Genomic DNA, 12,034 nt, shown 5'->3' with positions numbered 1-12,034 from the left:
TTTTATATTAACTTTTTCTAGATTTTATATGTTTTCTTTTTATTTATATTTATAAAGAAGAATAGTTCCTGTGTTAGTATTAATTATAGGCTGAGGTATACAGCCAGAGTGAATTGGTGGATTAGAAAAGTTTGGTGGTCAATAATTCAAAATTAATTACCCTGCAATTAATTCATTAACTTTTACTGTTAAAAATATTATGTTATTGCACAAATTGCCTGAATAAATCAATACCGGTATTACTGAAAGCGAGAAAATTTTTTGTACCGGTAGTGGAAAATGTCGGTATTTTTGGAATCCCTAATTATATGTCGGTTAACCTGGATAAAATGTTTTCCTTATATGCATATAATTTACGAAATTATCAAAGAAAACTATGATTATACATATGTGTAAGTTTTAAAAAGAAGCGGAAATATCTTCCATCTTGTTTTCACTGTAAAAAGGAGTCTCGTATAAATTTTAAAACACACCGTGAATACATTAAGAAAATTACATTTCCCACAGGGCCAAACTTGCGAATGCATTTTAACTTTGTTTTGTATTACGTTAAGGACGAGTTTCATTTCAAACGTAGTTTTAGAGTTGTTTCTTACACATCTTTCAAACAGGTGGTGTACAAAATACTCTCTGAATACATAAAATACAATGATCAAGTGATGCAACGTTAGGAAATACACAGGTTAAAGTTCAAAGGGAAAAAAAATCCATAAAAATTTTTAATACTTATATTTTCAATAATCAAATACATAAAAAAACAACATTGGTCAGTATTAGCAATATTAAAAGTCAATTATAAATGTGCACGTGAGAAATATTATTATTGGGTGTTAAACATATTGTATTGGGTGGTTAAATAAAAATTGCAATTCTTGATATTCAAAATACAACATATGTATATCTATGAAATATTCATACATCATATGTATGTAAATAAGCTTTCTCTTAAATTTATCTTAAAATATTTAATCTGTAGACTATAAATAAATTATTGGCAAGCTGAATTTTATATTATAATATCAACATAGTTGAGAAAGGGAAAATTATCAAATATGTAATCACTTCCAACACTCACAACCAATTGTATAATTAAATACAAAACACAAAGTATTTAATACTGATTTAATGATACTTAATAAGCTGATCTGGCACATGAAATATATTTTTAAAAAATATGTAAGTTAGACATACAGAAATAAATCTCGTATACATACATATAGACAATATAAAAAATATACACACACATATACAATTTTTTGATTCAATAAAATTTCTTTGAAATACATATAAACATTTATTATAGCAACAAAAACATGACTAAGTGTGACTAGAACGAAAACAGATAGTAATTTATTTATAGAAAAAAATTAAAATGTTTATTTACCATTTGAATGCAATGTTTATAAAAAATAATATCATTATATACATATATGAAAAATACTTTCAATATGATATGTAAAGGCAAGTAATACATATAAAATATATTTTAGCATAGTAAAAAAATCAGGTAAAATGGTAACTTTGCAATAAATATATAATGTTTGTACTTTTAATATCAAATTTCAAAATCGAATGTTTATTAAAAAAAACGACAAACAGCATAATAAATAAAAATGTACATTCAACATACATATAATACAGATAAAATTATTCTACAAATCTCGTCCCGATTAATAAAATAACTAACCTGAATATGCCCCAAAGATTTACTATCTAATTTTAATTTACGATTTAATATTAATTATTGAACATCGTGTCATTTAAATTCCCAATATGAGATGATTACTAAACAAATATTTAAACACTGGGAAAACACCAGATATACATCTTATGGGCATTACAGGAATAGCTAGAGATTATAGATATATATACATATTATAGAGTTAAGATTTCAAGTTGGGATCCTATCCCGAAGATATGATAATACAGAGAGTGTGCCCTTTTCGAGAATAGCATGACGAGGCTGTTTGAATGGATTACCAAAAATTTCCAATGATCTTTAAAGAAAATAAAAATAGCCAAATTTGGAATAAAAACATTAAAAAACAATACAAAAAATCATTTGACTTACCTCAGTTGAGTGAAATTCCCCAATTCTGGTGGCACGGATGATATACTGTTATTGGATAAATCAAAGACAGTTAAATATTTCAGTTTTGCTAGAGCGTCTGACGAAACGTTAATCTCGGTGATTTGATTTTCAGCTGCCAACAGTATTTCTAAGTTTGACATATCGTAAACGCATCGTGGAATTTTTGTAAACCTGCAAAATTTCAATTGATCAAATAGAGCCAGGTGTTGATTCAAATAAACAACCAAAACCCCCTATTTACCTATTATAGGATATGACAATTTCTCGTAAGTGCTTCAATGCTCCAAGTTCGATGGGTAAGTCAGAGATTTGATTTTTGCTCAATTCCAAAAATTGCAACTTTGTACATTCCGACAATTCTTTGGGAACTGTCGTCAACTGATTGCAACACAATATCAATTGCGTGATTGAATCAAATACTTTAGTAATACTAAAAAATGAAAAGAGTATTTTATTTATTACGAAACTACAGCAATAAACTTGTCATGATAAAATCACCACACCAACTACATACATAAATGATCTATAAAATACCATATGATCTATAAAATACCATACAAAAAAACAAAAACGACAGCTAAATGATTTCCCCCAAATGTGCCATTTTAATTTATGTTCTGTGTAAAAAGTACATAATACTTGACGATCGGGTGATTTCGACTCAACCGTCAAAATATTAAGTATCTTGTGTAAAAATTGACATGCAATATGTGTATGTATGTGACCTGCTTAAAACAAAAATCAGCGGAACAATCCCAACAAGCTTGTGAATTCACACTCAAGATGAAAGAAAAGTAGACATGCTATATAAAGTACATGCAATATTTATATTGAATTCAATCCAATGAACCTTATCGGAAAGTCCTTAATTTTATTTTTCCCTATATCAATGGAATGTACATTTTCGGATGCAGCTACTTCAAACACTTCGTCGGGTATTGAAGTTACCTCTTTAGCTGCAAGATTTAAAGATTGTGTTTTGCGCATGGCAAACCTGTAATATTCATACCTTTATGAATCAAATCTATGCATAGTATAAAAATTGATTAATGTTAGTATCATATTACTTATCAGGCCACTTCATCTCGGGTGTACAATTTTCAGAATCTAACTCATCGGAGGACATTTTGTCGCGAAGAAATTTTAATACCTTTCCAGTTCCACCTTGCATTACACCCCTTCTCAATGCGAGAACTTTATTTCCATCTAATTGAAGACTCTGAAGATGGGCTAATAGTCCCAAATTGTTTGGCAATCTAACAAAATATTCAAACTCATATTATCTCTACGAATAAAAGTAAATTTTAATTCAAAATAAAACAAAATAAACTTACGCCGATAAATTATTGTTAGTTATATCGAATCTCACTAAATGTTGCAAAAGGGAGATATTTTCAGGTAACTTTTCAATTTTATTGTTGCGCAAATTGAGAATTTTTAAATGTTCGATTTGTTCGCAAAAGTCTTCAGTTACTTCCTACAAAGCATACACATGTTTAAAATTTAATGGTTCTGTAGATAAGAACATTCACAAGTAGTTCGAATACAATGATGCATATTTGCGCCAATGCGTCACTTTAAACTAACGTACCTTGACGAAATTGTTAGCCATGTGTATTTCTTTCAACGCTGAACATCCATAAAAACTTGGCAACTCTGCGATATTATTATGGTTGCAATATAAAGTGACCATCCGTCGTAGCTCGCCCATCGGAGGCAATGCACTGATCTCATTTTGGGTGAGGTCCAGTTTAATTAAATCTATTTATTATTTGATAAAATTAAAATGTGTAACCCATGACAAATTAAAAAAATTCAAAATTTTTAAAAACGTTGATTTTTGAAGAGTACAAAATATGAAACAAAATTTGATGACAACATTTACATACATAAGTATAAGCAAAATTAGGCATTCATTATTAAGGCATATTAATATAAAATATAAACATTTGAGCTTTGTATATGGTACAAGTGTTCACTCCGGTTCGTTCATGAACATACTAGCCTGTTCATACACAAAATATTGGTTTTAGTTTAGGTGCTAGCAGTCAAAAGTATGTATGTACATATCCTTACCCAATATGAGTAAGCTTACATACATATATAGAATATGAGAGAAACGATTAAGGGTACTGAAAGGTTGCCGGGTTCGATCCTGTGGGGTTGATTTCGATTGAAAAGAATTTATTCCGTGTATAATCTGTGGTGCTGCTGGTCAGATTTGTATATTTGTGAAGTCCCTCCATCAAATTGGCGAAAACCATCCTACCCAATATGTCACCACTATTTGAATATGATTTCAAAATTTATAATCTATAAATTTATATATGTATGCATAAGTTGAATACCATAGATATCACTCAGGGGCAACCAGTGATGACATCATGGGGATAAAAAAATCAATTTAAAAAAAATAAAAACGAACATACAATTACACTAACACAAATATATACTCAGCAGCTATATGAATTTGCTAGACTCGTCAAGAATCAAAGTAAATAATTTTATATATTACATGAGATTGTTTATTTGATTTCCGACAACTCTATATTTTAATACATACATAATTAGGAATGTTTAATCAAAATTTGTCTTTTCATCAAAATGTTTACTAACCACTGCATTACAGTGGATTTTTTTGCACTGCAATGAACACTAAAAATAGCAATCTCTGTAAAAACCAACCCTGGTTTTCCCAAATAAATAAATGTAATTGTTTTTGTCCCCCAAATTCAGTATATTGTTCGATGTAACGTCAATCACTGGTTACTTAATGTAACTTTACTAAAACTGCTTACGACATATAGAAGCCATTCATTTAGCTGACGTGTATTTATTTGTGTTAGTGGAAATATATATATTTGATGTTAGGTTGCGGCCATATAACCAAGAAGTACCCGATTGAAAATACTTAAATTTATGCCTGATAGTTTATGCATGAACAAGCTATGTAGTTCGTTTGTCAATTTGTTCTTTCGTGTATACTATAACTAGTCAGGTTGGTTCGTGTATGAATAAACTAGTAAGTTCATGAACAAACAAAATGTACACTTGGACTGTAATTTATATAATTTAGTTACATAAATATAGGTAAAAAAATATTACAGACATTGAAAAGTAGATACGTAGAATGAATAAAATAATATTACAAAAGCAATACTAACCTCTCAAATTAACAATATCTGGTGGTAGCTCAGTTAGTTTGTTATGCGAGAGATCTATTTCAGTTAGACGAACCAAATAACCCATGCCAGGTGGCAACATAGTCAAATTATTGTGAGAAAGATCCTGTATCCACATACATATAATATATACAATGTGCTAAGTTACTATCTATTTAGATGATGAAATCATTCCAATATCATAAATACAAGAACTGATACTTCTACGATGGCATACAGTTATTGAAAAATACATATATCCAACAGTCATTTACGTGCCATAAAATAAACAATTAGAACATTATTAAAAAAAATTATGAAACCTTTAACCATAATTGAAAATTTATAATTAGTTTTTTTTAAAGCTTTGTGAGTGTTTTATATTTAATTCAAACTGCTATTCAATTGAATATTTTTGGCTAACTTTGCATTGTAAATATAGAAAGATATACATACATATATATGTAAATTTAATAAATACTTCTTATCACCATCACCAATTACATAATTATATTTAGTATTACATGTATTTCAAAATGTATGGGGGTATATTACCAATTTATTCAGCATTATCAAATCTCCTATGTCCGGTTCCAAAGTTTCCAATAAATTATAGGATAAATTAAGAATTTTTAATTCAATCAATTTGAAAAAATCTTTAGGCAACACCGTCAGCTTATTTCGATTTAAATTAAAATTTTTCAATTTAATCAATTCGCCGATTTCAACCGGAAGAGATTCTAATGCATTATCTTGCAACTGAAAGGCAAAAATGAATATAGAAAATTAAAAAAAAAAAAAAAATAAAAAATAAAAAATAAAATAACACTACAAACTTACTAGTAATGTAGTTAGATCTGGAAGGTTTTTAATATCAGCTGATATTTCATTAATAGAATTAGAACTAAAATCTAAATAGGAAATCATTTCACTGTGCCACCATGGTTTTTCACTAGAAGATCGATTGAAATCAATTTCAATATCCTTTTCAATCGGAGTTTCGTTGATTTTCCACACCCCGTCAGGAACTACATAAATGAAATAAAATTATCCTTTAGGAAACAAACATTATGATTGACTTCCTACATTTCAATTGACTTCAAAATAAATACTCGCATTTAAAATATTGAAGAATTTTAATTAATACAACGGCAAAAAACTAATTATACATGCAACATGGCATGCGTAACAAATATAATTATTATATTTAACGTGTACAGAGTTCACTGAACAATTTAGCAATTTACATAATGAAGCGTAATGAATAATTTAACAACATTTCGAAATAATTTTCATAAATTTTATTATATAGCTACTCGACTTAATTGCACACAATCATCACATTAGAATCGGTCGGTGAGTGAGTTGTACCATGTACAACGTCAATTTGCAAGGTGTACCTATCAAGGCCAATAATCCACGACCCACATACGATGTGAACGTGTTTGTGCTGGAGCATTAGTTCTGTTTATCGATCTTGTGATGATGATTCATATATATGTATGTAGGGGTTATGGGTTATGGGTTTGTTACCTTTGTGGAGTCCCCTGGCTGCCATGGTGAGCTGTCCAGTGCGTTTGGCCGAACGCACCAGCGATGGAGTCAGCTCGTCTTCGACGGCCGCGTTGTCGCGCAGCTGGAACACGGGATTCATCTTCTTGTCGCGATACCGCGGTTTCACCTTGCCGCTGTTGGCCATTTTCCGGCTGTTTTCGCGGGTTAATTGGCGAAAGAACGAAAACAACCCCCCTGGAAAGGTCACGGCACGCCTGTCAGCGGCCGACTGACGTATTGCGCATGCGCCCCTCCACCTCTCTCTCCCACTCTCGACTCGCGTAGACAGTGGCGCGCTCTGTGCTAAATATCACCAAGTACTTATATTCATATTACGCAAAGTGAGGCTCGATTATTACGTGCGAATTTTACTTTCTCCTATTATTAAACATTCAGCAAAACTTGTTTTTCTCATTATACGAAACACATCATACCTTCATTCCACATCAACGCTAATTGTGGAATGAAGGTATCTCCTATCCATTTCGACTTATATGTATATCATTATTCATTATGTACATAAATATTATATACTGTTTATACCAGCAATGGCAATCTTTTTTGAGTCCACGTGCGTTAAAATATGAGAATTTTCTAAGGGCCACGTATTTTTTTCCAAAAGAAAAATGAAAAAAAAAAGAAAAAAGATTATTTAATTAATTTTATGACATTCTTTAACTTTATTTTCATTGAATTATTTGTTTATTATTATCGTATGGCATCCATTAATTGCATCTTACTTACATAACTACACATGTATGTATGAACATCTGAGTTTATTATGCTTAATATTTTCAAAATTATTTTATAAATCGATTTCACAGGTGTTTAATTATTTTATCTACTATAATATTTAGGGCCCATCAATGGCGATTTTTCAATGATCCTTCACACGACTGCTTCAACTCAGCAGTGTGGAAGAAATCTTAATATGTACGTTCAGTAGATCGATATACTAAAAATTTATATTTGAATTTTTTATGTATTATTGTAGAATTGCTAAAGTTGTAAGCAAATTTGACCTTTTAAATTATTTCTATCTTCTTGATATTTTATTCTTATAATATTTATAGTCATTTTTTTTTTATGTGTGCGTCATAAGCGAACTTCGTTTTTGACACTTTATGTAGTGGATAGAGTCATGGGTTGGTCACATTCAATTTTTTTTTTAAATATTATCAATTTATACAATTGCGGAAAATTGTTCATTTCACAAAACAAGCCACATATTTTGGCATAGTGACAAATCACCACTATTCTGTATCCTTTTCAATTCTACATATGTATTTCCTATTAATAATATATAAAATGTTCCACAGAATCATACACCGTTTCTTACTGACTAATTTGTTCTTAAATAAAGTAAAAATCAATCCGAGATCTCTATCACATTACAAATAAAATTAAATGGAACCATTTTGTTAAAGTAAAATACACTTTTTTATCTGCATCCATCTCTTATTGGTTTTGTAATAAAATTTATTAAATGTAATAAAACCGTCCCTCGATTTACACGGTTTTATAAATAATCAAAATTACTTTTAAATTCATTTCGTGCGCTTTCTTGCAGGATTCGTGCGACGACTAGAGATCAGATAGGGATTCAGGAATAATTAACAAAATACGATCTAGTTATCCTAGACTTCTAGTCTCGAAATCGAGAGAAAATCTATTCGAGATTTTGAAGAACCAGACCGTTTCGAATGTGAGCCAAGTTAGAAATTATCCAATTAGCTAATGGCAATATGGCGATAGTCAACTGAAAAAAAAATGATGACTATATTTTCCCTAAATTAAAATTAGAATCAAGTGTAAAAAAGAAAAAAACATATACGGTAATAATATACGGTAATCAATCTAAGTAACATCCAATGGTCCCAGGATATCTCCAGAGGAGGACTTATACCTATCAATTCGTTAAAAAGCACCGAAATGACTCTTATTGATGCATTACATTTTTGTAATTTTAAACAATATAATGGAGTACTTAACTTATTCGGCCGTATTCTTGATCTAGTTTTATCAAATGAATATTTGGTAGTAGATGCCTGTTTAGATCCTCTCGTTCCTGAGGATCCTTATCATAAATCTCTGTTAATTACTGCTGATCTAACTTTTTATCGATCACTTAAATCTAAACCTTATACTAGATTCCTTTTTGATCTTGGTAACTATAACGAGATTCAAAATGAATTAAACTCTGTTTCTTGGTCTTATTTACATACTGTTTCTCTTGATGATGCTGTAAATTCATTTTATAATCTTATATATAATTTAAGGGATAAATATATCCCACAGAAACATGTTCAAAGTAGAAAATTTCCCGCTTGGTATACTGCACCCCTAAAAAAAGTCCTGAAGGAAAAGTATAAATTTTTTAAGAAATTCAAAAATTATAACAACCTGGCTGACCATCATACCTTTGTACTATTACGCAATCGGGCAAAAACTTTAGAGACAGAATGTTTCAAAAATTATATGACTTTAGTAGAAAACGACATTTCCTTGAATCCCAAAGCATTCTGGTCCTACATTAAATCAAGGAACAAAAACAACGTCCTACCTCATATTCTGTATCATGGTGACATTACTGCTGATACGGGGGTGGACATTTGTAATTTGTTTTCTTCCTTCTTTTACTCGACGTTCCTTAAACCGGTCTCTAATCAATCGACTTCCTCTTATCCCTTACCATCCAACGTCTGTTCTGTCACATCTTCCTCTGAAATTGGATCAATTGAAATTCGAAGTGAAAAAGTATTAAATATTTTGAAATCAACTGATATTCATAAAACAGCAGGCCCAGATTTAATTTCTCCAATTTTTATCTCAAAATGTGCTGAAAGCCTAACTTTACCACTAACCATTATCTATAAAAGATCTATTAGTGAGGGCCTTGTACCTTGTATCTGGAAATCAGCATTCATATCTCCTGTACATAAGAAAGGAAAAAAAAACGAAATTTCCAATTACAGGCCTATATCAAAGCTATGTATATTTGCTAAGATATTAGAAAAATTAGTGTACGACCAACTTTTTCCAGCTATCTCGCAATCTCTTAGTATGCAACAACATGGTTTTCAGAAAGGTCGCTCAGTTACAACAAATTTACTACTATTTAATGATTTCGTTACTAATGCCATGAACGATCGGTCTCAGGTTGATACTATATATACAGATTATAGTAAGGCATTTGACAAGATTGATCACGATATTCTCCTTGAAAAACTTTTACAGATCGGTATTCATGGTGATCTCTATAGATGGTTCACCTCATACATTACGCGTCGATCACAGGCTGTCTCATTAAATGGATTTATATCGAAATGGATGAATATTCCTTCTGGTGTTCCACAAGGCTCCCTCTTGGGACCTCTATTATTCAATATTTTCATCTTCGATATTGAAAAATGTTTTCAGAATTCAAATGTACTATTATTTGCTGATGATATGAAGATTTTCAAGAGAATAGACAACCGAAATGATGCTTTGGCCCTACAAGATGATTTGTTCAGACTAGAGGCTTATTGCAGCATAAATAAGTTGGAAATTAATGTAGCAAAATGCTCCTGCATAACCTTCACCAGAAAACTATGTCCAGTTGACTTTCCTCATTCAATTAACGGACATAGACTCACAAGGGTATCGGAAATTAGGGATTTGGGAGTCTTTTTAAACTCTGATCTATCCTTTAGTAAACATATTGACAATGTTGTAGCTCGAGCGTCGAAGGCCCTCGGGTTCGTCATCCGGTCCTCCAAATGCTTTACTTCTATAAAATCATACAAAATACTATATTGTGCATACGTAAGAAGTATTGTTGAGTTTGCATCCCAAGTTTGGAACCCAGATTACTCTGGTGCAAGGAACAGATTGGAGCGCATTCAGAAGAGATTCCTGAGGTACGTCAGTAGCCGTTTTGGATTAACCTATACTTCCTATGAAGATGCTTGTAGGTGTCAGCATCTACTTCCTCTTGTCAAAAGAAGGGAGATAGCTGACATCTCAACAAATTTGAACATCCTTAACGGCTCGATTGACTGTCCTCAATTATTGAGCAGACTATCATTGCGTGTGCCAAATAGAATGACTAGATGTAATGAGCTCCTTTACATACCTAATACTTTTTCTAATTATGGAAGAAGCTCATTCATCTGGCGTGCAAGCTCCACCGTCAACACACTAATCTTAACAATTTCTATGTTTGACTTATTTAATATTAATGCTATACAAGCTAGAGTAATTATTGCAAATTTGTTTTTCGATGATTAATTTTAATGAAAGTTTATGATTATGATTATGAATTTTTATTTTGATGTATTTATTTTGTCTTTTTGTTTTTTGTTATATATTATATTTTTTATATTATTTCATAACTTTTATCATATTATTATTCTTATTATTCTGATATTTTTATTATACTGTTATTTCTATTTTTTTTCTTTTTTTGTTTTCTTTAACTATCTTACTCTATTATCATTTTTGTTTCTTATTTTAAATGTTTGAGCTTTTCTTTTTTTACCTATATGTGAAAATTATTAATGGTTTACTTAACATAATTATATTTTTTTACTATCAATCTAATAAACTGTAAACTGTAAATTTTCCAAATAAATAAAATAAAAAAAAAAAAATATGTGATATGGCGGTCTCCGTGACGAAACAGAATGTTAAATTACAGAAAACGCAAATATCGGAAAGCAAAGATCGAAAATCGAATTAATGTGCGCGTGCAGAATACGGGAGGAAAAGTATGTTCCTCTTGTTCCTGTTGTATCCTGCTCGCGCAAATTAAATGAGTATGTACCGTTTACCATGCACCATTTTTTTTTATCTTTCGACTTAAGATCTTTCGATTTTCAATCTTTGCCTTCCGATATTTGTGTTTTCTGTAATTTAACATTCTGTCTCGTCACGTAGACCCGTGATATGGGTAGAAGAAAGTGACGCTAAAAATGTATATGTACATATATTTGAAATGAGGATAATTCCATTACAAATCAAAATAAAGTTAGTTCAGTAAACTTATTTTTATTCTAATTAATTTTCAGTATTTTGCTAAATTGAAATGAAAATAATATAATTTTTTAGAGTTCATTAAAATAAAATTGGATTTCCAATTTATTTTAAATATATTATAATAGCCAGAAAGGTGTATATCACAAAATCGATATCACATCCATGTCAAAGTTGTCAAAAACATTAGACCCCTTTGACGTTTGGCTGG

At 30.5% G+C, this 12,034-nt stretch overlaps 2 protein-coding genes across 2 annotated transcripts in view; one reads left to right on the top strand and one right to left on the bottom strand.

Annotated features, from left to right (window-relative positions):
* Window positions 1–712: 712 nt before the first annotated feature.
* LOC143912093 (leucine-rich repeat-containing protein 40-like) lies at window positions 713–7,080 on the bottom strand. Its single transcript, XM_077431271.1, has 11 exons — window positions 6,787–7,080; window positions 6,094–6,281; window positions 5,809–6,012; window positions 5,257–5,380; window positions 3,684–3,853; window positions 3,427–3,569; window positions 3,160–3,348; window positions 2,943–3,086; window positions 2,334–2,522; window positions 2,072–2,263; window positions 713–1,997 (listed from the first exon to the last, which is right to left on the bottom strand). The coding sequence occupies exons 1-11, from the start codon at window positions 6,950–6,952 to the stop codon at window positions 1,892–1,894; spliced, it is 1,815 nt and encodes a 604-aa protein (XP_077287397.1). The 5' UTR covers window positions 6,953–7,080; the 3' UTR covers window positions 713–1,891.
* Window positions 4,582–12,034, top strand: part of LOC143912094 (superoxide dismutase [Cu-Zn]-like) — a 207,596-nt gene continuing 200,143 nt past the window's right edge. The window contains exon 1 of the mRNA XM_077431272.1: window positions 4,582–4,586. The gene's annotated coding sequence lies outside the window, so the exon portion shown is untranslated. The remainder of the gene's footprint in view (window positions 4,587–12,034) is intronic.

This window comes from Arctopsyche grandis, chromosome 5 (genome assembly GCF_051622035.1).
Source record: "Arctopsyche grandis isolate Sample6627 chromosome 5, ASM5162203v2, whole genome shotgun sequence".
Taxonomy (NCBI): domain Eukaryota; kingdom Metazoa; phylum Arthropoda; class Insecta; order Trichoptera; family Hydropsychidae; genus Arctopsyche; species Arctopsyche grandis.
Note: the sequence above shows the minus strand (reverse complement) of the source record. Positions and strands in the feature narration are given on the sequence as shown.

Coding starts and splice junctions, on each gene's coding strand:
- LOC143912093 (XM_077431271.1), bottom strand. CDS start 6,952: ATGGCCAACAGCGGCAAGGTGAAACCGCGGTATCGCGACAAGAAGATG. Junction 3,349..3,426: donor ACTAACAATAATTTATCGGC/GTAAGTTTATTT, acceptor ATATTTTGTTAG/ATTGCCAAACAATTTGGGAC. Junction 2,264..2,333: donor ATTGTCATATCCTATAATAG/GTAAATAGGGGG, acceptor GAAATTTTGCAG/GTTTACAAAAATTCCACGAT.